This window comes from Lacerta agilis, chromosome 9, assembly GCF_009819535.1.
Source record: "Lacerta agilis isolate rLacAgi1 chromosome 9, rLacAgi1.pri, whole genome shotgun sequence".
NCBI lineage: Eukaryota > Metazoa > Chordata > Lepidosauria > Squamata > Lacertidae > Lacerta > Lacerta agilis.
Window position 1 is genome coordinate 25,640,607 of NC_046320.1, and position 27,104 is coordinate 25,667,710.

General features: G+C 40.5%; 1 protein-coding gene across 11 annotated transcripts in view; it reads right to left on the reverse strand.

The window, feature by feature from the left end:
* Positions 1–27,104, reverse strand: part of TENM3 (teneurin transmembrane protein 3) — a 399,040-nt gene that overhangs the window by 130,197 nt on the left and 241,739 nt on the right. For all 11 annotated transcript variants that reach the window (XM_033160981.1, XM_033160987.1, XM_033160989.1 and 8 more), the window contains one exon: positions 5,894–6,131. In XM_033160981.1, the coding sequence (XP_033016872.1) occupies positions 5,894–6,131 (238 nt within the window). The remainder of the gene's footprint in view (positions 1–5,893; positions 6,132–27,104) is intronic.

A 27,104-nucleotide genomic window follows, 5' to 3' on the forward strand; every position in this document is an offset into this window, starting at 1 on the left:
TCATCTGGCAGGATTGCCCCAGCCACTCATAAAAACATAATCAAACATCAAACATTAAAAACTTCACAATGCAGATGTCTTCTAAAAGTTGGATAGTTATTTACCTCCTTGACATGTGATGGCAGGGAGGGTGCCATTGCTGAGAAGGCCCTCTGCCTGGTTCCCTGCAGTGAGGAAACTTCCAGAAGGCCCTCAGAGCTGGACCTCAGTGTCCGGGCTGAATGATGCGGAGATGCTCCTTTAGGTATACAGGGCCAAGGCTATTTAGGGCTTTAAAGGCAGCACCAATACTTTGAATTGGGCTCAGAAACATACTGGGAGCCAATGTAGGACTTTCAGGACCGGTGTTATATGGTCCTGGTGGTCGTTCCCAGTCACCAGTCTAGCTGTTGCATTCTGGAGTAGTTGTAGTTTCTGAGTCACCTTCAAAGGTAGCCCCATGTAGAGCGCATTGCAGTAGTTCAAGTGGGAGGTAACTAGAGCATGGGCAGGTAGGGTCTCAGCTGGTGAACCAGATGGAGCGGGTAGACAGCTGCCCTGGACATAGAATTGAATTGTGCTTCCATGGATAGCTGTGAGTCCAAAATGACTCCCAGGCTGCACACCTAGTCCTTTAGGGGAGAACAAAGCTTCTAATTGCCTCTTTGTGATCATGACAAAGGTGAAGGAAGGCGGAGCACATAAGCCTGAGATACCCTACAGCTCATTTTCATCACGATAAGCTGTGGTTTATTGTGAAGTACAAACTAGCTCTTTATATGAAACAAAATAGAAAATTCTTTCCAGTAGCACCTTAGAGACCAACTGAGTTTGTTCTTGGTATGAGCTTTCGTGTGCATGCACACTTCTTCAGATACACTGAAACAGAAGTCACCAGATCCTTAAATAAAGTGAGGGAGTGGGGAGGGGAGGGGTATTACTCAGAAGGGTGGTGGGAATGGGTGATCAGCTGATAGGTGTGGAAACCCTGTTGACGACTCTTAACGGCTGCAATTAGTCTTGCAGGGAAAGGCAAGGGGTGAGATGGCTAATTGTTATGTATAATGAGATAAGAATCCAATGTCTTTGTTCAGACCAGGTTTCTCCATGGTTTTAAGTTTGGTGATTAGTTGCAATTCAGCCACTTCTCTTTCCAGTCTATTCCTGAAATTTCTTTGTATTAAGACAGCTACTTTGAGATCTTTTATAGAATGTCCTGGGAGATTGAAGTGTTCTCCTACTGGTTTCTCTGTCTTGTGATTCCTGATATCAGATTTATGTCCATTTATCCTTTGGCGTAGGGTTTGGCCTGTTTGTCCAATATAGAGAGCTGAAGGGCACTGTTGGCATTTGATTGCATACACAATGTTGGAAGATGAGCAATTAACTAGTCCTGAGATGGTATGTTTGATGTTGTTGGGACCAGTAATGGTGTTGTCCGGGTTTATGTGGCAGCAAAGTTGGCATCTGGGTTTATTGCAGGCTCTGGTACCAGTGTCCATGTTGAGTCCTGTTGTTGTATTATTGTGGGTGAGGAGCTGTTTGAGATTGGGTGGCTGTCTGTAGGCGATGAAGGGTCTTCCTCCCAGAGCTTGAGAAAGAGAACTGTCATTGTCTAGGAGAGGTTGTAGATCTCTGATGATGCGTTGTACTGTTTTAATTTGGGAGTTGTATGTGATTACTAGTGGTGTTCTGTTATTTTCTTTTTTGGGTCTGTCTTGCTGCAAGTTCTCTCTGGGTATATTTAAGGATCTGGTGACTTCTGTTTTAGTGTATCTGAAGAAGTGTGCATGCACACGAAACTCATACCAAGAACAAACTCAGTTGGTCTCTAAGGTGCTACTGGAAAGAATTTTCTATTTTGTTTCAACTATGGCAGACCAACACGGCTACCCACCTGTAACTAGCTCTTTATATGTTCATTATAAGTTATGAATGGCTCATATGCGAAGATCCTAGTTTGCAAGATGAGCACTTAAGAGAGGGCCTTTTCTCTAGTGGCACTCAAGGTTTTGGAGTTGGCTACTCCAAAAATAACTATCCTATCTGTTTTCAGGCACCAGGTCCAGAAGTTGCTGTTTAATGAAGTTTGTTACCTTGGTAACGGCTAAACATTTAGGTAGTTTTATTCCTGTGCTGTTGTTTCATCTTAAATGAAACAATAAAGAAACTAGAGAAACATTAACTAATGAGGTATCAATGCTTAAGAAATAAATTCACCTCAGGACAGGTTTTTTAACATATCTCTTATCAAGTAACTACAAATAAGCTATGTTGTTAACAGCAAGGAGATACTGTTTTTCATCAGAATGTTATATGTAGGCCAGTACGTCACATAAAAGGTTCAAGTGACTAAAATGACTCCAGTTTCACCACCCTTGTCTTTCTATAGCAGTAAATCTGTGCCTGGAATGTATCAACTTCAGATTGCAAATGGATGCTTACAGGACCAAAAACAAGCAAGCAAATAAATAAATCCCTTCATATAGAACACTAAATGTCAGGGAGAAGGGTTTAGCTGCATTAATTTCTATATTTGTATGTGTTCAGGCATGTGAGACCGCACCTACAACCTGAAGTGGTACAGCCCCAAAGTTTACCACTTCAGTGAGAACTAGGCCTACTGGCTGATCTTACATAAAGAGAGTGGGAATGTATATCTAGAGGGGTAATGAGCAGTGGCAACAACAACAACAACAACAACAACAACAACAACAACAACAACAACAACAACAACAAACTTGGAAGATAGTTTTGTGGCTTCGGTAAGCAATCAGAAAGTTGAAAAAGGAGGGATGGTGGGAATAAATAATTATTCTCTAAAAGTGTGGAGCTACTAACATGAGTTTGACCAAACTGCAGGAGTCGGTGGAAGACAGGAGTGCCAGGCATGCTCTGGTCAATGGGGTCACGAAGAGTCGGACACATAGAATCATAGAGTTGGAAGAGACCACAAGGGCCATCCAGTCCAACCCCCTGCCAAGCAGGAAACACCATCAAAGCATTCCTGACAGATGGCTGTCAAGCCTCCGCTTAAAGACCTCCAAAGAAGGAGACTCCACCACACTCCTTGGCAGCAAATTCCACTGTCGAACAGCTCTTACTGTCAGGAAGTTCTTCCTAATGTTTAGGTGGAATCTTCTTTCTTGTAGTTTAAATCCATTGCTCCGTGTCCGCTTCTCTGGAGCAGCAGAAAACAACCTTTCTCCCTCCTCTATATGACATCCTTTTATATATTTGAATATGGCTATCGTATCACCCCTTAACCTTCTCTTCTCCAGGCTAAACATACCCAGCTCCCTAAGCCGTTCCTCATAAGGCATCGTTTCCAGGCCTTTGACCATTTTGGTTGCCCTCCTCTGGACACGTTCCAGCTTGTCAGTATCCTTCTTGAACTGTGGTGCCCAGAACTGGACACAGTATTCCAAGTGAGGTCTGACCAGAGCGGAATACAGTGGTACTATTACTTCCCTTGATCTAGATGCCATACTCCTATTGATGCAGCCCAGAATTGCATTGGCTTTTTTAGCTACTGCATCACACTGTTGACTCATGTCAAGTTGATGGTCTACCAAGACTCCTAGATCCTTTTCACATGTACTGCTCTCAAGCCAGGTGTCACCCATCCTGTATTTGTGCCTTTCATTTTTTTTTGCCCAAGTGTAGTACTTTACATTTATCCCTGTTAAAATTCATCTTGTTTGCTTTGGCCCAGTTCTCTAATCTGTTAAGGTCATTTTGAAGTGTGATCCTGTCCTCTGGGGTATTAGCCACCCCTCCCAATTTGGTGTCATCTGCAAACTTGATCAGGATGCCCTCAAGCTCATCATCCAAGTCATTGATAAAGATGTTGAACAAGACTGGGCCCGACAGAACCCTGTGGCACCCTACTAGTCACTTCTCTCCAGGATGAAGAGGAGCCGTTAATGAGTACCCTTTGGGTTCAGTCAGTCAGCCAGTTACAAATCCACTGAATGGTAGCATTGTCTAGCCCGCATTTTACCAGCTTCTTTACAAGAATATCATGGGGCACCTTGTCAAAGGCCTTGCTGAAATCAAGATAGGCTACATCCACAGCGTTCCCTTCATCTACCAGGCTTATAATTCTGTCAAAAAATGAGATCAGATTGATCTGACATGACTTACTTTTTCAGAAACCCATGCTGACTTTTAGTGATCACAGCATTCCTTTCTAGGTGCTCACAGACCGTTTGCTTAATGATCTGCTCTAGAATCTTTCCTGGTATTGACGTCAGGCTGACGGGGCGGTAATTGTTTGGGTCTTCTCTTTCCCTCTTTTTGAAAATAGGGACAACATTTGCCCTCCTCCAGTCTGCTGGGACTTCGCCTGTTCTCCAGGAATTCTCAAAGATTACTGCCAGTGGTTCTGAAATCACCTCTGCCAGTTCTTTTAATACTCTTGGATGTAGTTCATCTGGCCCTGGAGACTTGAATACATCTAAACTAGCCAAGTATTCTTGTACTACCTCCTTACTTATTCTGGGCTGTTTTTCCCCTGCTGAATCATCTGCTCCATATTCTTCAGGTTGGGCATTGTTTTCTTTTTTGGAGAAGACTGAGGCAAAGAAGGCACGACCAAACAACAACAAAAGAGTGGAATGACTTTTATCATCACCACTTGTTCAGAATGCTTTTTAAGGGAAAGTGACAGTTCCCTGCTGAATTTAGACAGTTATGAAGTAAGGATGGGAATCCCTGCTCCACATCCCTTTACCATTTGTCCTTTTAATCAGTAACAACACAGCTTCATATCCTATACATATTGACAAATACTAGTTGCAGCAAGATACTGCTGTCAATGGGGGTGGGGGAGAAAAACAGCTTTATAAAACATCCATCTGGAAAGACAGTTCAAAAACAAACATGATAAGTTGTGCAAAATAATCTCCACCGTTCTATACCCTTTCACATCTTTAATTTATCCTCAGACACAAAATATTTCACATGCCTAAGTAAAGTGAGAGTGTCATCCTGGGGCTTATGGCAGGGAAAGTTTATCCACTTTCCCCCATCCAGTAGGGATGATGACACCAAGTGCACATTTTCAGTGCTCCATGTGGCAGGGGGTACAAGGAAGGAGGTAGTTGTCCCTCATCTTCAGACCTGTATGAGGAGGATGTTAGAGCACCCACTACTATTTCTCTCCATTTTTCAACACAGAGTCCTAGTTGCCTGAAACCATGTACAGCTGAATAGGCATCTACAAGAAAGGTCTTACTTATCAATGCTTGGGGACATCCTCACACAAGCAAAACTGATGAGTTACAAAAACATTTCCAACAGGGGTCACAACACAAATGGCATTCCACTAATGTTACAACTGCTGCTCATCTAAATGAGCTGAAAAGACAAACTTCACACTCTGGATCTGTTAATGTGGTAATCATAGGTCTAAGCCTAAATGGAGACATTTGTAACTTTTAACTGGTCATTATGGAAGAATGAAAGGTCACATAAGTACAGGGGGCATTTAAATACAACCCGAAGGCCAAGATCAAGTAATCACAATGTACAAAAGAGTGAAACTTGCTTCAGAAGTGGACAAACTTCTCTGGTTGCACTGTGATCACATGTCTGTTAACTCCCATAAACAATTATTTGTGATAACTAATACAGCAGCACTAATAACGAACATTAAGGAGAAATTGCTTGCTTCTAGATAATAACATGTCTGAAGTGCAGCTCCTATACATATTCTAAGTCAAAACATTGCAAGGGAATAATTAAGTTACAATGTGAGCTTTGGGACAAGGTGGCAGTACCAATATTGGCTGTACTGGGTTAAAATCCCACAGATTACACCTCTTGCTGGCAGAATTAAGGGATGCATAAATCTTAGGCTTCTTAAATATTCTGAGCAAAACTGAAGTCTTACAAGTTCCTAAAGGATTACCTGCTTTCCAGTGGCACATTACTGCCAAGGACCCAGCTGTCCTGCAGCTGGACCGACTCGGGTGTGGTTTGCAGCTCGGCGGGCAAAGCAGCCGGCGGGGCCGGACTCTGGTTCCTCCTATTTGTCAGTGAGTTTCTGTTAAGGGAGGTGATAGATGGGTGATGCTGTGCTGAATGCTGCTTGTGAGAAGGTGGCAAAGGTTGCAGGGTCGACTGGCCTTGGTTATTTGGAGGTTGCTCTGAGAAGAAAGAAAATTAAAATTTGTTATATACATCATCCTCATCTTTACTAGATCTAAAGCAGAAACTGAAATGAAAGACCTTAATCCAATATATTTGCATGTTAGTCTATTGATTGTCTTCAATGACATTTTTCAAGTGTCAGTTTACCCTTGATAGACTAAGATCTAATTAATATACAACAGATGGTGTGACTGCTTTTGGTTTTAATTTGTTTCAGGTTGTGTTTTCTTTTTCTTTTTTAAAACTGGTTTATTAACATCTACAGAAAATAACATTTGACATTTCCCCTAACATGCCTTTAGAATTCAGGTTTTTTAAAACAAACAAACCCTGATATTAAATGGGTAATTTCAATAGAATACAACGGTTTTTGAAATGCATGTAATCCCTATAATTATTTAATGGATTTTTAAAGCTTTATTTAACTGCAATAAATTATTGCAAGCTAGTTACTAAACAGCAGTAGACTAGTCTAGTTTAGAGCATTTCAAATACGGCTGATCTGCACTATGATCTGCTAATAGATGCTAAGTATTCTTTAGCAGAAGGTCACTCTGTGAAGCAGATGTTGCTTCATGGATATTTAACAGCCTGAATCACATCTGATTACAACGTCAGAAGACTCATATACTTAATGACCGTTACATCCATTAGAACACACACAGAACAGATTTTCCAATTTCACACTATGTGGTATAACTATGTTTTAGAGCAAGTCACAGGTGATCAGAGAAACTTGCAATCACATCAGTATATATATGTCATGGTTCCTAAGAAAGTGTATACCTATTGTTTTTAAAGCAATAATGCCAATATTCCTTCTCTCAGCATCCTTTATATCATCCATGGTTAATAGGGGGTGCTTTACCACCTTCTGTACATCCTAGAACAAATGGTAGATATTACAGATCCAGTTCCTAGCACATCTTTCTGAAGCTATACAAAGAATGTACATGGGTTAATTTCATCCTTTTGATTTCAGTGGTAGTAGCTCAACTTGCATCTAATTACTTCATCTTATTGGACTTGTGAAATGGGCTGACAGAGACATGCAGTTTTGGCAATGGCATGGTTAAAAGCTTAACACAATCCACAAAGTTTTCCCAGACTTTGGTATAGAAAAAGCTCGACAAAATCATATGAAGAAAATGTTATTATTCAGGTAGCATACAATTAATCAGATTTGTCTTTACCAACACCAGTGGGTGTCAATGCATATGATTAGAATCACTATAGAAAGCTTTAAGGCACATTCACAGCTAGCTACAGGATAATTTAACATGCTAAAGCCCACAAAGGCTTTTTTTCAAGTCTGCTTAAAACTTTATCTGATTTAGATTAGAAGTTAATTATCAGCTGCTAGAGAAGTAACTTAGGTCATTATGTAAAAATACATATGAAAATGATTACTCCAGCTACAGGAAGCCCTACCTTAAGACTCTTTCTTTACATAAGAGCAAATTCGTCTCCCGTTTGTACAACAGTCATTTTTCCCCTGATGAAGTGGACACGAGTCCACAAACATTTATGCCTTTATAAATTTTGTTAGTCGTTAAGGTACAAGTGACTTTAAGCTTTCTCTCTAGATCTCCCCCCGCCCCAGTGCAATTCTCATCTAATATCTAACATGGCTACCACAAGCCACTTTATTTCATGCAAACACCTGTTACTGGCACATCCTTTTAAATTTCATCTCATCACTTCTACATCTCATTTACAAACTATAATCTCCATAAATCTGGTCACTATACTTCCTATTTATTTCTCCACCAGCCTACTTGATTCACAGCTCATTTTGTTGTTGTTTTTATGTAAGGCCTACCTGCTTTTTTTTTTAAAGAAACCAATTGAGAATAGGTATCACACACCTCTTCCCCTCAAAAGCTCAAATCTTCGCCAATTGTAAAACATAACTAAGGGTGAGTAATGTTTACTTTCACACACTTTTGGTTGAACTTAAGAAATATCTCTTGGGAAGCACCCAAGATTTAGCAAAGGGAAGTTTATAGGGAGTCAGATCCTTATTCTAGAGGGGCTCAAATTGCCAATATACTCTCTTAAATAGCCATTCATTGAATATACTCATTGTCCACTTAAGGGGGAGGAAGAGACTTGGTAATTTTACACTCATGGGAGATGGACAGGGGAACTAAAAGACTAACAGGAAGAATAAGTGTCATTCTGGTACCCAATAAAAAGACAGGCTCTTCTGTGAACTGCCCTGACACCTGCGGGTATAGGGTGGTACACTAATGTAATGTATTATTATTATTATTATTATTATTAGAACCTAGTTTGATGCAACCCTAAACCATCATTTAGCATTAATGGGCTGAGTCTGTTTGAGTCTCAGGCTTGTGTGACCTCCCCTCTCTTTCTTTACCACGCACCATAGCAAATGATTGGAAGCATCTGCTTCTGTCTTTCATCTAGCAGTAGTTTGTCAAATTGTGGTCAATTTAAACTATAGTTTACGGAAACAAACGAAGGCTGAACTTTGATTTCCGATTCTGGTCTATTTCAGTAACGACATCCAAAACAGGTCAGTAGGTTGTAAATTATATGATATATGCTTGAGAGGAGGCCCGAGTCTAGTTGGGGAAGGGGGTTCCCTTCTTTAAAGATAATTTTAGTTTAATGAAATCTGTAAGTCTCTCTCACAAATTTAGGTTACTCACTCAGCCAGGCTTCTTCTTATTTCCTTAAAGAATGGTGATAGTAACACTAGACAACTGGCAACGTCAACATAAGCAGTTTTATGATTTGAGTCTAAGGTGGCCAATTATGGCGCCTTTCATAACCATGTGGCAGACAAATACTCAAGAGGTGCAGTTTCTCCTGTCACACTACTGCAATGATGGAGGAAGCCACACCTGTCAAGCACATCCATTCCATACAGCTATTAAAGGCACCGGAACACATTTCAAAGTCAGGTGTTGGCAATCCTAATTGATACATAGGAAGGAGGATTCTTTTCAGACTTAGTGAAATGTCAGTCAGCTGGTGAGTAATTCTAATGGGGCTGCAGCCAAAAGCATCCCAGCTTTCTGGCTGACAGCTCCATTTTGATGCTAAGCCTGAGCGAAAAGAAAGAAGACATTGAGCCCGAAGGCTATAAAGGCAGCAGCTACAATAACTATTTTGGAAAGAGGCAGAAATTCAAGAAAATAAAATAATGTAGAAGCATGCAGCTACATTAGTTTGTCTAATATACGGAAGGAAAGATTATCTATGCAGTCAAATGATAAAATACAGCACATTGTTTTACCATGTATTGCTTGACTAGTCCTCGCTGATCTCATTACATAATAATTGAGGTATAAGCAAAGAAAACATAAAATATAAAAGGGTGCTTTCCTGTGTAAATTGTCTTCATTAAATAAACATGCAAAATGATGCATGCGATGAAGACTTGAAGTGAACTGATTGGGAATGGTCTGTCTAAAATATTCTGATTTGTTTTAAACACCCATCTACACAGTTGTTTAGCTAAGAGAAAAAACTACTGGAAGTATTTTCCACTTGGTTAGTTTCTCTTTTTAGCTTTCCATCAAAACCTCTTTTCAAAAACCTACATGTAATTGTTATTATTGAATTTAAGCAGGATACAGCATAAAACAAACATGTAAAAGATTGAGTGGCAGGATGACAGAAAAATTAAAATGGTTCAATACATAGAAATAATAACAATTTAATATTTTGTAGTTTCTAATCTGTTATTAAATAATGGAAAAGTTGACCAAATATCCATAAAAAGTATTTTGTCATCTATCCCAAACTGTAAAGGTAAAGGACCCCACATGGTTAAGTCCAGTCAAATTTGACTTTGGGATGCAACACTCATCTCCACTTTCAGGCTGAGGGAGTTGGCGTTTGTTCGCAGACAGCTTTCTGGGTCATGTGGCCAGCATGACTAAACCGCTTCTGGTGCAGGGAACAGCATGATGAGTGCTAGAGCACACAGAAACACCATTTACCTTCCCGCCACAGCAGTACCTGTTCATCTCCTCACACTGGTATGCATTTACTATCCCATAATGTACTAGTTACGTAACAGTTGGATAGCTAAGACTTGTCAGTTAGCCACTCATATAAAATAGTGGTTTTTCATTTGATAAGAACAGTACATCGGGGGCAGGTTTTAGTATTTAAGAAAACCGAGCTACTTTAACAAACAAAATACAAAAATGTGTGTGAAATAGCAGCACCTCCCAAAGAATAATTAAAATGATTATCATTTCCCTATGATCAAGAATGCTCTAGAACACACATTGTCTGAATTGTCTTGTATGGCTTTAGTTTCTAATTTAACTAGACATGGATTTCACCTTAGGGTTGTATGGGGTGTTAGGGGAGGGGTAGTACATCTGGTGGGGGACATGCCATGCTCCTTCTGGGGTAGTTTGTCCACCTTTCCTCCCCGTCCTGCACTCAGCTCTTACCTGTGCCTCCTAGAAGCTGTCAGCATGAGACACTGGCCACATCCTGGGAAATGGCTTTGACTGCCCGGCTAAACCAGGTGAGGGTACCCAATGGTTCTCAAACTCTTAGTGAGTTAGAGACTTCCCCTGCATGCAAAGATAGGCTCCAGCGGATTGAGCAGACAAGATCAACTATTGAGTGGGTCCAATGGTCAAGAACAGGGGTCAGCAAACTTTTTCAGCAGGAGGCTGGTCCCTCAGACCTTGTGGGGGGCCAAACTATATTTTTTTTTGGGGGGGTGAACAAATTCCTATGCCCCACAAATAACCCAGATATGCATTTTTTTTTAAAAGACACATTCTACTCATGTAAAAACATGCTGATTTCCGGACAGTCCGCGGGCCGGATTGAGAAGGTGATTGGGCCAGATCCGGCCCTCAGGCCTTAGTTTGTCTACCCATGGTCAAGAAGGTGGTTTCTGCACATGCTGTGAAGGGAAATGAGGGGCAGGTGGAGTATGTCAACCTGGGGGAAAAACTCTGATCCCAAACCTCCACTGTCTTGTGACTATACACATTCACAAGAAAGGCTTCGGGAGTAAACCCTGAGGAAAAATCCATACCCACTGCCTCGCAGGACATCTTTGGGAGAACAAAGGGCTTGGCAGTAAACCCAACACAAATCTGGACTGGAGTCCCTAAGATGGTTGGATGGCATCTTGTACGCCTCATTCTGATGTATTGCTCTGCTTTCCTTTAGACAGGACCGAGGGGGGTGTCTTGTCATCTGGGCAGCCCATAATCTCTGTACACACAGCCCAGGTTTGTGCCTTGGGGAGGTTGCTTTGGTCCTGCTAATGCAGCGGTTTGACTTCACCCTCAGAAGTGCACTCCATTGTTATGGAAGACAGACAGATGCCAACAACAACCCCACCTTAACCCAGTTTCATGGTGAGTCACAAAGCATCTGAAACCAGTGACAATGTATTACAATTTTCAAGACCTTAACAAATGTCCAGTTGCAGTACAACGTGAACTGGCACAAAGTCCAAAAGGGGAGTCTTGTTAACATTGCACTACACACGCCTGTTCCCCCTCTTATCTTTCATCCTCCACTGTGGCCGCAAGAGAAAGATCAGAAGAATTCACTTCCATTTTCAGCTAGTCTCAGTTTGTTTTGTCTGAAATGGAAACTGCATTGACTATGGTTTATCTGAGCAAGCCAGGATCTTAAATCTAGCCTGGCTCATACACAATGGATTAAAGTTTTCTTAGTCATACAAACTAGATGTAAAACTAACTACAGTTTTCTCCAGCTCAGACAAAATGACAGAATGTGTTTAGTTGGAAATGGAGGCAGATGCTCTTCCTAATGACTATTCTGGAAAGAGCAGTGCACAAGTCTTAGGCTCATTCAGATAGCATGAAACTATGATGTAGACGTACATCTGATTGTGACCAGTATATAAACAGTTGTTAGTTACTGTTGTCAGGGATCTGGCAACAATTGCAGGCACTTAATGGTAAACCCTACAACATCTCTGGTGGCAAAGAACAGTCTACCCCAGTTTCATCATTAATGGCAAATGCAACCATTGGGTTAATGTAAAAAGTTATGAGTGCAATCCACTCAACTTGAGCACGTTCAAGCATACTTACTTTCACTGAGTTAAGCATACGTCCACAAAAATCAATGGGATTGAAGCATACTTAAGCATGTCTTTTTTGTATTTGTATTTGTGGGATGTAACATAAGCAGTCAAGTACAACACTTCCTATTTTCCCAGGGTGGACACGCAGGGGGGTGTTACTCCAGCCAGCTGAACTTCCTGTTACACCTGGTCTGGAGCATCCTCCCCCTGCATGTGACCAGGTAAGTGGGCATGATCCCAGGAGACTCCATAAAAGCCATCTCCATAAAAGCCATCTCCCTTCTTTGTCTTTATGCCATGGTGTCTTGATACTGATGTATTTTGCAGTCTGCTGGCTCTTAGCCACCAGGACATGGGCTCATTCCCATATGGGATGAACTCAAACCCTCTTCTGTAACTCTAAGCTAAAGCCTGCCTTCAGGGATTCACCTGTGAACTGAATGTGAGTAAACTTCTTGTTATATTTTTAAAAGAAACTCCTTGTTTCTTTATTCTTTTTAGGAAGGATAAAAGGGACTTACCAGAAACCAAACCCAATCTGAACAAAGCCAGATTGGATTGCTTAAGTAAAGAGATTCAAACAAATCTACTAACTACCTTCCTGCTATATACTGGGGTATGCACTCTGCTGCTGACTCACAAGCTTGAGTTAGGAATGATACTTTTAAATCAATAAATCCTCTCCTAGTATCTACAACATTCCCACAGTATTTTCAGCAACTAAACACTTTCCTAATGTCGCATTACAGAACTACCAATAAACCTACCCTTTCCCTTTTCTAACTGCAAGACCACTCTCCCTTTCTATTACTTTGAACAGGGACTTGTACTACTGGCAAGTAATGCAGTGATACAAGGTTTCATATTATTTAACATCTGTAAAGACCTCTAGAAACTGACTGTGACATGAACTGGACTGGGGTACACAAAATGGACTTACCTGGTAAATGGCAGTGGAAACCTATGTAACTTGCAAGCTAAGGATTAATGGGGTAAAAACCAAACCAATAAAAGTGATTGTTAAGCCCATGAAGGCAGTGACTGCAATATATTTGAATGTAGCTCAGTGACTGCCACAATCAATCAGTCTGCTCGGCTTATCATTTCACCAAGTGCCAGAATGCATATACATGTATGTGGATGAAATCTACTGCTGGGCAGTAGAGAAGAACACATCACAAATAAATATTCTTCATTTGCTACTGAAAGTAGGATTACAAAAACACACTGCTCACCACATGAGCACCCTTTTGGTCAATACATTTCCACTAAATGTAAATTTCAACTGAGAGTTTTGATTTGGAATTGATACCCCGCTTTATCACTACCCGAAGTAGTCTCAAAGCGGCTAACATTCTCCTTTCCCTTCCTCCCTCGCAACAAACACTCTGTGAAGTGAGTGGGGCTGAGAGACTTCAAAGAAGTGTGACTAGCCCAAGGTCACCCAGCAGCTGTATGTGGAGGAGCAGAGACACGAACCCGGTTCACCAGATTACAAGTCTACTGCTCTTAACCATTACACCACTCTGGCTCTCAGTACATGCCCTTTCTGCATACCATGGTCCACCCCAAAAAACATGATGGCTGTAACAATCCAGCCAATTTTTCTGTTCAAGTAGTAAAAGGGTGAAATTTCTCACCACACATAGCTGTTGTGGGAGATGTTAATAAGTGTAAGTTCTTAGAAGTTCATTTGAGGAAAGTCTGTAGCACTTGGGACTTTTTAATTTCAGGAAAAAAGGCAAACAAAAGGTGGTATGGTAGAAGTTTTCATAAAATTATGCATGGCATTGAGAAAGTGGATAGAGAAAAGTTGATCGCTCTCTCTCATAACATTAGAACTTGTGCACATTCAATGAAGCTGAATGTTGAAAGATCCAGGACAGATTTTTTTAAAAGGACTTTTCCACACAACACATAGTTAAACTATGGAGCTCACATCCATAGGAGGCAGTGATAGCAACCAACTTGGGTGGCTTTAAAAGAGAATTAGAAGACTTCATGGAGGATAAGGCTCTCAGTGGCTTCCAGCCATGATGGCTAGGCTTTGTCTCCACTGTTGGGGGCACCATGCTTCTGAATATCGGTTGCCAGAAACTGCAGGAGGAGAGTGTGCTTTTGTGCTCCAGTCTCACTTGTGGGTTTTCCACAAACATCTGGCCAAAGTGAGAAAAGGATGTTAGATTAAATGGGCCATTGGCCTGTTCCTGCAGGCTCTTTTTATGTTCTAATGGTGGGATTTAGTTTTTATGGATTAAAAAAAGATTGTGCAAATTATGATACTGAGAATGGGGTTAGCCCATATATTTTCTTTCCTTTGATACACATAGTTCTCCCTTTCTTCTACCCTCTTCCCAACCTTTGCTGTGAGTCATAACATGCAGAACTAATCTCATAGCATGATGTTGCTTTAGATGCTCCAATCTGTATTCAAAGCAGACAATGCCCTGGTTTTTGTTAGCATAGTTTGTTGGAGCTGTAAAAATATCTTTTGGAAGGGGCTTTCATAAAGCTGAAAAGTATGATGTCTGAGATCTGCCCTCCCCACAATAGTTAGAAGTGATATAATAAAGTTTTGAACAAATGATAATGGGACATTTGATGCTTGTCTTTATCAAAGTCTAAACTTACTGTGCAGTAATTATGCTTGGCTAAAAGTTTTTAATGTATGGCTATTAATCTGTAAATCATGGTTTGTCACGCATTTCAGATTGGAGTATACTGGCATTATATGTGAATAATTTAAATGGTTCCATCAATATGTACTTTTACAGGGATAGTGCTGGTATAAGTGATTTTCGTGTCAACATAAAGGAGTTGCTGATAAAGTTAAGATTTTGCTTATGGACTTTTCTTTGTCCTCTATTTATACAGCTGGCTGGGAGAGATGCACTTGCCTCCTTCTGCCCAATGACCAAGATATTACTTTTTGGCATTTTCTTGCAGCACATGACATGACAGCATTGCCACATTTTCTCAGTTACCTGAATTCCTAATGCAGCAGTGAGAAACAAGTCTTAGCAGGTGACTTTTTACTTTGGTACAACCATAAGAGAAGGTTGTTTTGAATGTGGATCCCAACATTGTGAAAAATAAGCAAGCAAATATACACAGGAGGATAACAAAACCAGATGGCTGAAATGAATGAAGCTTAGGCACACACCCAGAGCAAGCTGCTACAGGAGTGTTTCCATAGTAGCAAAACTGCAGGTACTACGTCTCACTTGGCAAAAACTGTAACAAGGTATTAACATGGAGTGCACAGGATGAAAAGAACATATATTTATCAATTATTCACAGATCAACGGACAGTCAGAACTTTTTAAGCACTACAAAAATGAATGTAAGTAAAGCAATGAGACCCACACTGTGCAGGGAGAGTACAAACTTTTGTACTGGCTGTGACAAAAAGAAGGAAGAGTATTCACTGGTTTAGGAACTGTTTTCTCTTCTCCTGACCGTCATTCTGTAGGGACTGCACATGTTCACTTTAAAACATTTTTCATTAGTTGGAAAAGATTAATGTAGCACGTTACAGCATTTTCACATCCAGTCAAGCAACAACTTATGGAATGTGCAGAGTTGTCTAGCCATATATAAGGTAACTGACTCAGAGATCCTTCGGGCAGAGGTTACTGCTACTAGAAATAAGACTTAAAAGGATAAGATCTTGAGAGGAACTAGCTTCAGAGGCTAGAATGACAATTTCTGAAGAGCGGACAGCACTTTATGAAGATCCCAAGAAGGAAAGCGGTGTGCCACCAGGGACACTGTAGTACTGCTCCTTGTAGGAAGCACTAGAAAGTGAGAGAGAGGCAGTGAGAGAGAGAGAAAGGCAATGTGGATGAGTGGTATAAGATTGAGGAAATAGCTGCCTGCCTGATGTTTCAGCGTGTTGGCCTTTGCTGAGGCCATCTTGGAGGAATGGCAGGAGATCCAGAACCATTGTCTTACGTACTGAGGCAGATCTAGCTGCACACTACTGCAGGTAAGTCTTCCGGGTGGCTTGGTATATTCTTAATCTGCGTGGACAGTGAGAGCATAAAATGGTAAATATTACTGTGCTGGAGAAACCCTGCTTTTAAAAAGATTTTTGTTCAAAGTCCATGGAGTTAAGTTGTACCACTAAGGCTCCAGGTGAAGAACTTGTCCTTGTGATAGGATGTCATGGCAGACTGGTAGATACTATGCTAGAAATGTCACTAAAGATAGAATTTTGGACACCCATGGTCTACAACATGGTAAGAATGGGGTATAGTATAGAATGCAGTATAGACATTGGTGGAAGGAGTAATGTTGGCTGGGTAACATGAGAGCATCTCATGCTTCTGCTTGGAGGGTCTCAGTATTGGGAGAAGTATCCAGGGAGTTGGTGACTGCCTCAGATATGTGTTCTGATGTCAGACTGAGGAAGTGGAGTTCCACCTACCACATGAGGTGGAACGTTTCAGCCTGAAGGACCCAGAATGTAGTCAGAAAACCCAGATGCTGTGTGTAGCACTGTTGAAGTAGGGCTGAGATTTGTAATCTGTTTAGAAAGCCACTGGTAGCTCCATTTCAAATATACATGGTTTTATAAAGAATTTAGCAGAAATATCTGGCAGGACTGTCTTGAGCTGGTTATTTCCATATCCACAGGCTACACAGCAATTCTGAGGAACCTAGGATCTGCTGTGGTTCCTCAGTCAAGTAATTGCTTGGCATAGGAAGCCAATTGATTGCTCTACTTCATTTGTTTGGCTGTTGCTTGCCTGCTTTTCAGCTTGCCCTGCTGAGCCTTAAATCAGTGGTGCAGCTAGGGCTGGACCTCAGACCTAAAGTCCAGTGACACCAATGCATAACCACATAACCACAAAGAGAGCAGCAGATGATGGGGGCAGCAGTACGTAGGCTCTACATTAGCATCTGGGTTCACTGTAGTTGATGTTGGTTAATCTTTCCCCCCCTTCTTATTTAAAAACTATTCTATAGCATGTATATGGTTATTATTCTTAATATATGTATTCATTTTTCCACTACAACATGGTGGCATACCCAAGTGAATACGTTTAACATCAGGTAGCAGAAGCAAACAAATGCTTGTAGTCATGATAGTTCTGTGACTTAATGACTTTAAAATATGAAACTGCACATGTGCAGAGTATATCTTTTTTAAATAAAGTATGGATGTAATGACAAAATTCAATTAAGAACTAATGCATAAAATAATCAAATCATGGCTGGCATGGAATAGTGACCCGCCCAGAGATGTATGGATACATGGGCGGTATACTAAACAAATGAACAAGCAAGCAAGCAAGCAAGCAAACAAACAAACAAACAAACAGAATACATGGCTATCCAAAAGTGAGACATAACACTTGATTATCCCCCTTTTCCTCTTGCCACATGGACTGTCACCTTTTGGCCTCTTTTGTTTGCCACCAGAACTCTGAAATAGCCTGCTCTTTCTGCCACATCTGCTGAGCCTATGAATGCACTGCTGCTACAGCCTTATACTGGAAATACTTAGGGACAAAATGACTGACAACAACTATTATTTGTTATACATTAGCTGCATCCCTGTTAGTCCATAGCTTTAAAAAAAATGTAAACAAGGATGCCAATTGTGTTGGGCAGCAAAGGAAGAGGAAAGAGCACTATCAACAATCACACAATAAACTGAACAATTCCCCAGGGAATTTCTCTAATAATGCCACAAGAACATGCGGGAAGACGCACAATTCAGCAGATGGAAGCATCACCAAACACTAATGCAGAAGTGTCACTCCTAGACATTGAACAAGTCCTAAAATATTTATGAAATTTTGTACATAAACAAATATGAGCAAGTTTACTCTCAGTGGTGTGAATGAGTAGGGTAGCCTACTAACTATGGAGCCACAAGACAAGATCATTAACATCACTTGAAAAGAATGAATGAATTGGGCTGGGTGTTTTTTTGTAATTTCAATCTCACAGAGATGGAGAGTTTTGTTTTCTGCTGATCAGAACCTGTGAGAAAGAAGTAGACACAGGGATGAAAGAAGGCCCATTAAAACAGTATAAATAGCTGTTGTGAGTGGGAAGGTAAAACCATATTAGAACAACATGAAAATGAAGTAGAATCGGGAAATTATAGAAAATTTCTTGAATTCTTCTCAGGAAAACAAAAGTTCCCAAAAATTATCTGCTACATTTTATTTTTACAGTGACTTTTAAAACAACTTAGAAAACATTTATGGAACCCTAATTCAAATTCAGTTAAGCATTCTTCATAGGAAATACTTCTAATGGGAAATGTATGGATTAGTAACCCAGAAAATATAAGGAAAGTCTGTGTCCACTCAAGGTGTATGAGATACCTTCAACCCTCCCCCACAACAGAGCTAGGCTTCACTTCATTTTAGATATCAGTCTACAATGACAGTGACAGTGTCACAATCTTTCCTTCTTTGGATTCTTCCTTTTCCTGCACTCCCCAATTTGTAGCCAAGTCGTGCTGATTCTCCTTTCAAACACCTAGCCCTTTCCCTCTATCCAGATCTTTTCAGCTCTTGCCTTCATTACGGCAGCATTTTCTCAAGCCTGTCCTACCCTTTACTGCACCTTTGTCTTTTCACAACATCCCAGAATTCCACTGCCAATGTCATTTAACTGTCTCACCATACAGATGTGACACCCTTCCTTAAATCACTGAATTGGCTTCCCATTCTGCATCCAACAGAAAGTCATTGTCCTTGCAGTTAGAACTCTCAATACCCTCACCCTCTCAATCTCTCTGCCCTTGTATCCAGAAATATTTCTTGCCATTTTCATTCCTCTTGGTTCTACCACATTCAGTGTTCTCTACATGTGTTAGACATGTGCTAAAATTTCTCCTGTGGGAATAAAGGTGATCTGAAGTATTTATTCTTGGCTAGGATAATGTCCTAAATAAATCAAGTTCGTGCCATGAATGAATGAACAAAATATGTCAAAAACCCCAGGAATGTTTTTTTTTGAGACAGGGATGCTTCCAAAGACAAAAGGAAATAATGCTTGGTTTACTAAACAATACATTTAGCTACATTACAGTAGCTTTAAATGTTTTGCTGAAAACAAAGATAGGCAAATGAGAGAAGGAAAGAGTACATGAGAGCAAAGAGTAGAAACGAAAGCTTCCAAAATTGCTCTGAAGATACTCAGTAGCCCTTTTGTTTGTTAATGACATTAATTAAACTCTGTGAACATACAGGTGAATCCGACCCTTTTTAGTGCGGGAACAAAGCAATGCTGGTCACAGAAACAGCTTCTTTACTCCACTACCCATCAGGTGTTTTCAGGTATCAATTCTAGAAATGGGTATGCCTTTCAGTTTCACAAAAGATGTTCATTCCTTTGGATTAATGTGCCTTCTAGTTTAACAGCATGATGCATTCAGTAATTTCAAGTCAGACTAAACTTTAAAATGGCAAGGTAATTAAAACAAATTCCACCTTCCAGATTGAATCTATTTCAATTCAAGTAACTGAGCCCATTTTAAACAATGAAATGGCCATCACCTCACTATGCAATTGCAATGTCTATTATCTGGGGACTATGAAAGAAGATTAAAGTAGAGGTTTGTATCTTTGCATACCATTTTAACTTACAAGAAGAGACAAAGGACAATAGGTAGAGAAATGTTTCCAAAATTGTTCTGAAGGAAGAAAGTCTTACTAAATGACAGTATTTCCTTGGAAAGACCAAGAACATAAATAGCCAAAAGCCCCTACTTAGGCTGCAATCCTTTACAGACTTTGGGGCTAATTTCTGTGTAGAAATGTTTATGACTGCATTATTAATATATTTGAAATCCTTCAACTACGCAGAAGTTATTGTTTCTTAAAGATAAAGAAAATATAGGGATGGACTTTGTATGCCCTTCATTATTTGTATTTCATTAGTCAAAATCAGTCTGGCTGCATGAGCTCCACACCAATCTTAAAATCCACCTATTGGAGAACCACCCTCAGGTGTTTCTCTCTTGTGCAGGTGAATTTTAACGCCAGTTTGAAGCTAAGTATGAACACGTGTGGCCCAGCCATACAATATTAAACTTTTCTTTTTACTGTGAAGCTTTAGTCCTAGGGCAGAGACTGCCAGAACAGATAAGAGATAGAGAGATCAGAGCTCATGACTCAACCCTGTTCATGCCTACACTCTTTGATTTAGGAATCACACTGGATGAAACATGAACAAAAACCCAAAACGCGTAGCATCTAGGATAACCCCCTCACTGTGCACAACTGTTGAACAGTACAATATTGAAGAAAACAGTCTTCATTTATATTGTCATTAGAATTCACAGGCACTGGTGTCTAAATTCAGTCAATTAAAATGTGATAAAAAGTTTTACATATTTCATGAAAGGAAGATAAATGATCATATTAACTCTCCTTGTCTCCATGAACTCAAGGACAAAATGAAAGAATTTAGGATTTTAAATAAATGTGTACTTATAATATCCACACATTTTACAATGGAGTTTACATTTGTTTCCTTACAAAAAATGTAAGGAGGCTTTAAAAGCCCACCATCATTTAACTGGTAAAATGAAGTTCATGATTTTATAGGTCTGGCAGAAGAATCATGTACAGGTGTTTCTGGCCACTATAGAATCCCGTCATATTGACAAAAATAGCAGTACCTATGAACACCAAGAAAGGCTACAAGACTTAAAACGAAAATAGAAAAATAAGAAAATCAATTTAATCTTATCACAACCTTATCACCGTCTTTCTCCCTTGTGTAATGGACAAATTATCTCATAGTACATTAGAAGTAACAGCTCAAAGAAATGGTATGTTTTAATGGAAATTATAGGTTTAAGAAACTGGCTGCACTTTGGGGACTTATTTCAACTTTCTTATTTAATAAAACTTGCATTAAATGCTATGAAAATAATAATATAAACAAGAAGCACAGGTTAAACCCCATTTTCACTTGCAGCATTAAAAAATTATATAAAGTAATTGTCACAGAATAAGTAAATAAGTGGTGAAGGAGGAAAAATAGGAGAAAAGTAGTGATGCCATTCAGCAAGGGAGTGGGGAAGGATAAGGTTATTTCTAATGTTTTGGGAACAGAACTGCTGAAGGTTATCCAATAGCTTAGAAGTGTGATCCTAGAATACTATGACTAGCTTGTTCTCTAAATGCCTAGAGGGCTCAAAACTAACAGCAGGAGCTACTTTTGGTAAAGAACTTCATCAAACTGCATGTGATGTTAGGTGTGGGGCAGATAAAGCATGGCTACAAAGGAACAATTGGGAGCCTTAATTGTTCCTGGCAATCACTGCTGGGAGTTTCCATAGTACAGCTGATCCCTGGCCGAAGAGGAGTTATTCTGGCCCACTGGGATGGGGGAGCTCAGAATTTGTTCTGCTGGCTGAATCCTCTTGCCCATTTTGGGGGGTATATGCTACATGCTAATTCCATTCATTGTAACATCTGCTATTTATTTATTTATTTATTTATTTATTTCATAAAACTTATATACTACTTGGTTGTTGTTGTTTTTAACCCTCAAAGTGTTTGGAAGCAATATGATTATTGTAGCAGCTATTAAAACATAGGCCTGGAAATAATTTTGTAGTGGAGGGGGAATGCTAAATTAGAAAACCATGATCCATCTTTTAAAAAGGCACGAACAATGCTTTGTAGATTTCGCCGATCATGATTTTAAAGCCTACATCAGCCAAGTGAATATCTCCATAAATATATTTAATAACCCACTTGGGCCACAATCAGTACTTCCCCCCAGGAGGTACCCAAGGGTACGCAGTACCGGCGCATCTTATTTTTGGTTAAAAAGCAGCACTTACTGTAAAAACTTCATGGTGAGTGCTGGCACCTATTTTTCTAGGAAAAAACCCACTGGCCACAGTTATCTACACTAATTATTTGTGACAGGAAGAAAAGAAGAAAGAAAGAAAGAAAGAAAGAAAGAAAGAAAGAAAGAAAGAAAGAAAGAAAAGGTTATCTACTTGTATGTAAAAAAAAAAAATTCCCAGCTCCCTTCCATGGGGGCAATTCTTACTTACCATATGCTATAGTGGGGCTGTTTGTAACCTAGGTCTATGTCCAAGTAGTGAAGCTTCTGACGCTTCAGCAAGAGAGGCTAAGGGCAGTATCCAAAAGTGTAGTTCCATTAGCACAAGGACTTCTGGTTGTGCAATGAAGCTTCTCCTTCTTCTCTTCTGTCATGCAGTTTTCCCCAACCCTATGATGCAGATATGCAGGAAGGCTTGTGCGACACGTGAGGAGAGCAGATTAAGGGGAAATTCTATTGCACAAATGTAAACCCTTGTGCTAAAAGAATTACTTCATTGGATACTGCCCCATTTATTTATTTATTTTAAATACTTTAATGCCAACCTTAAGCAAAACGTCTAGGAAAGCGAAAACTAAAAAAAGTAGCAGATTAAAAGTAGCCCACAAAATTCAGCGGAACACATAAAATCAGTCTGCGGGCAGCTTATGACAGCAGAGTTAGCACCAGACAAGCCTCCTCGGGAAGGGCAATCCACATATGGAGCATCACAACCAAGAAGGCCCTTTCTCCAGTCACCACCCAGCTAACTTCAGGTGGCAGGGAGACCCAGAGAAGGGTTGCCAGGTATGACAGAAGGGTTCATAGAAGTTCATGGGGAAGCTCACCTTTCACTGTGAACCCAGCTTACAGTTATAATGAAGTCTCGGTTCATTTTCTAATAGGCTCACAAACATTCAGCTCTCCCGGTTCACTGACCTAGGTATGAATACAGTATATTGGAAACGACAACTCTCATGCATCCCAGTGACACTGGACATGGCTGAACAAGCTCAAGAGTGCCCAGAATTTGCACTAGCCGGCCTGCACCTTTCACAATAAAAAGGCATAACAACACCACAAAAGGTTGGTAGAGAGCTTCTCTAGATTTGCCAATATTTTGAGCTTTTGCAGAGAATTCTGGACACAAAAAACCCTAGTTTTCTCAAGAGCAGTCTTAGAACAAAGTTAACTATGGTGTGAGGTAGAGCTATCGTGCCTATTGCTTCATAAGTGACTTGCCTTTTGAGTAAGAGAATTTCAGTTCATGAGAGCTATGTTTTCAGTCAGTCTAGGCAAGTCATGTGATTCCTAACTGCCAGGCACTAAGCTGAGCTGTCTCACAAATAGCTTGTGAAAATGCTGTGGTTGCAAACAAATGTCAAAAGCTGTTATTGAATTCAACTCAACTCAACTCAACTCACTGCACTAGAGTCTCAAGGTGTAAGAATCTAAGAAGAGACCTGCTGGACTAAACCAAAGGCCCACCTAATCCAGCATTCTGTTATCACAGTGGCCAACCAGATGCCTATGGGAAACCCACAAGCAGTATACACGTTATTTGTGATTCCCAGGAACTGGTGTTAAGACGCATACTGTCTCCAACACTAGAGTAGCCATGGAGATAGCCTTATCATCTATGAATTGATCTAATCCCCCTGTAAAGCCTCAAAGTATGTTACTATCACTACATCTTGTGGGACTGAATTCCATACGTTAACTATGCATTGTGTGTAAAAGTACAGCTTCATTGGATGACATAAGTTATATCGGATGATTCTAGGGAACTGCAGCCTGTAATGGAGCTAAAACTCACTGTCTATATGTTTCTATATATATTTACATACATGTTTCATTTCTTCTACAGGGAGAAACTAATATCAATAAAGTGAAAACATGACATGCCTATTTCAATTATGAAAAAAATGAAATAGGTATTTGTTATACAGGTTTTTGTCAGAAAGCGGTATGGGATGGAAATTTGGATTTCTCCCAATTAAACAGCTGTCCTAAGGCAGGCACATTTTGAGAAAATCACCTTTTACTGAAAGGTTTGTATTCCATTGAGAGTTTTGAGAAATGGAATTGAGGGGGAAATGCAAAAGACATCAGAAAAGGCAGGACAATAAGAAAAGCAAAAATAATAAAAGTTTTTTAAAAGCCTGCAAAATGTATTTAGGAAATAAAGGTAAAGGGACCCCTGACCATTAGGTCCAGTCACGGACGATTCTGGGGTTGCGTCACTCATCTCGCTTTACTGGCCGAGGGAGCCGGCATACAGCTTCCGAGTCATGTGGCCAGCATGACTAAGCCGCTTCTGGTGAACCAGAGCAGCACACGGAAACACAGTTTACCTTCCTGCCAGAGCGGTACCTATTTATCTACTTGCACTTTGGCGTGCTTTTGAACTGCTAGGTTGGCAGGAGCAGGGACCGAGCAATGGGAGCTCACCCTGTCGTGGGGATTCGAACTGCCGGCCTTTTGATGGGCAAGCCATAGGCTCTGTGGTTTAGACCACGGCGCCACCCAATTCATTAGGAAATAATGAAATATAAATTAAGAAAAATAGGTTGCAATGGGGAGCAAGAGAAGAGAGGTGAAAGACAAGATACGGCATTTCTTTTGGGAAACTAACTATTTGTAGTATACAAGTGATATATATATATGTATGGTGTGAAGTGAAGTCACTAGCGAGAGCTGATCCTTTTACAGTGATATCCTGTACATATTTACTCAGAAATAAGTTCCACTATACTCAATGGGACTCCCAGGTAAGTACGCACAGCAATAATAATAATAATAATAATAATAATAATAATAATAATAAATTTTTATTTATACCCCGCCCTTCCCAGCCAAAAACCGGCCTCAGGGTGGTTAACACTAATTAAAATCACAGCAAAAACATAAAAACAATCAATTTAAAATACAAATTTAAAAATTCAAAATTAAAACTGCAGTCTCAATTTCCAAATAGCCCACCAATAAAAGAATGAAGCATAACTATCAATCAGAAACCAACCCAAACAGAAACCAACCCAATGCAATGCTAATAACTTAATCACCCCTATTAGGCAGTATACCTTGCTACAGCGATGCAGGTGGCGCTGTGGGTTAAACAACAAAGCCTAGGGCTTGCCAATCAGAAGGTTGGCAGTTCGAATCCCCGCAACAGGGTGTGCTCCCATTGTCTGGTCCCTGCTGCTGCCAACCTACCAGTTCAAAAGCACGCCAAAGTGCAAGTAGATAAATAGGTACTGCTCCAGCAGGAAGGTAAACAGTCTGTGTGCTGCTCTGGTTCGCCAGAAGTGGCTTAGTCATGCTGGCCACATGACCCAGCTGTACACCGGCTCCCTCAGCCAGTAAAGTGAGATGAGCGCCGCAACCCCAGTCGACCGCGACTAGACCTAACGGTAAGGGGTCCCTTTACCATTACTTTTATACCTTGCTACCTGTGTCCATTATCATTAAGAAACGAACATTTCACAACAAGCTACAGTGAAAGAATCCCAGCAATGCCTGTGGCTGAGCTGGAACTGGGACCAACTGGGGTTTCCAGAGGGGAGACCTAAATTTTGGCAGTACAGAGAAGACAATCAGGTATAGGTCAGCACCAGGGAGAAATATCTACCAAGCACTTCTGCTGTGCAGCCTCCATTCTGATGAGCTTATATTTCACTCTGTACTAGTCCTGCTGAAATGAGTGTATGTTGCAGGGCAGTACCATGGTGCTGTTTATATGAAAGCAACTGTTTTTCATTTGTAGTCTTGCAATTTATCTGGATTCCCATAAGAAGCTGCATATAGCACAACAAAGCACTTATCATAGGGGCTGGTAATTGCCAGTTGACCAGCTTCATTCACACACACATGCTCAGCTGCCAAGTTCCCTCCCCTCTCTGCTTTGGAAAGTGGAAGACAGGAGCACACAAATAAGAGGAAGAACCTTTTAACTGGAGCACTCCATCTCTATTCATGCTTATAAGAAGCTGTGGTTTCTGTTGCCTTTAATTCCAGTCTTCCCAGAAAGTAAAGCTAGGCAGAAAGAGACTGATGTGTGAGAATAAAAGAAGGAATTCTCTCACTGGCTTGTTCCCAGACTCAATGAATCTACCTTCCCTGATCACATTTTCTTAGCAGGAGGGAAAGTAGCCAGACTGAACTGTGCCAGGGAATGGAGGGTGTGAAGGAAATGCACATGTTTGTGTTACATGAGAATTATGGTACAGTGGTACCACAGGTTACATACGCTTCAGGTTACATACTCCGCTAACCCAGAAATAATGCTTCAGGTTAAGAACTTTGCTTCAGGATGAGAACAGAAATTGTGCTCTGGCGGCACAGCGGCAGCGGGAGGCCCCATTAGCTAAAGTGGTGCTTCAGGTTAAGAACAGTTTCAGGTTAAGAACAGACCTCCAGAACGAATTAAGTTCTTAACCCGAGGTACCACTGTATTCTGAGTTTGGATCAATCTAACTAGCTAGCTATATACAGCCCCCAGAGTATTGTCACATTCTTTTCACAGCAAGATATGTGGCTCTAACAAAGACATGACTTTGAAGAAGAAGGGCTATGCAGATAAAGGCATACTCAGTTGTCAGTGGCTCCCATTAAGTTCTGTGGAACAATCCAAATAAGTTGCTCTCTGGAAAGCAGCTGAAAGGATGCAAAACCTGATCCTCACCATAAACGTCATGGCTACCACTATCAGTTTCTCCAAGTGCATCCCTTTGCTTTTTCTAAATAAGACGAAAATGCATTCTTTGAAACTGTTGTTTTCTTCTGATCTGAGTCCCAAAGGCAGATTAATAGCCTTTTTACCCCTAAGCAGTATTAAGTACCAGCCTATTACAGTTACTCTTTTCCCAGGAAAAGAACAGGGGGTGGGGGGTGGGGACTGCTGGAAGAACTATGTATTAATATCTATACTCCTTTCATCTGGTGTCCCTATGAATAATTGACCTGCTATCCCATAAGGATCCTTTACATCATCTTGCCATGTATCCGTCTTTGAATTGTCCCATACACCATAGGATGTAGAATCATTTTCCCGAAGCTATATGCTATGCCAGAAGAGGAGGCT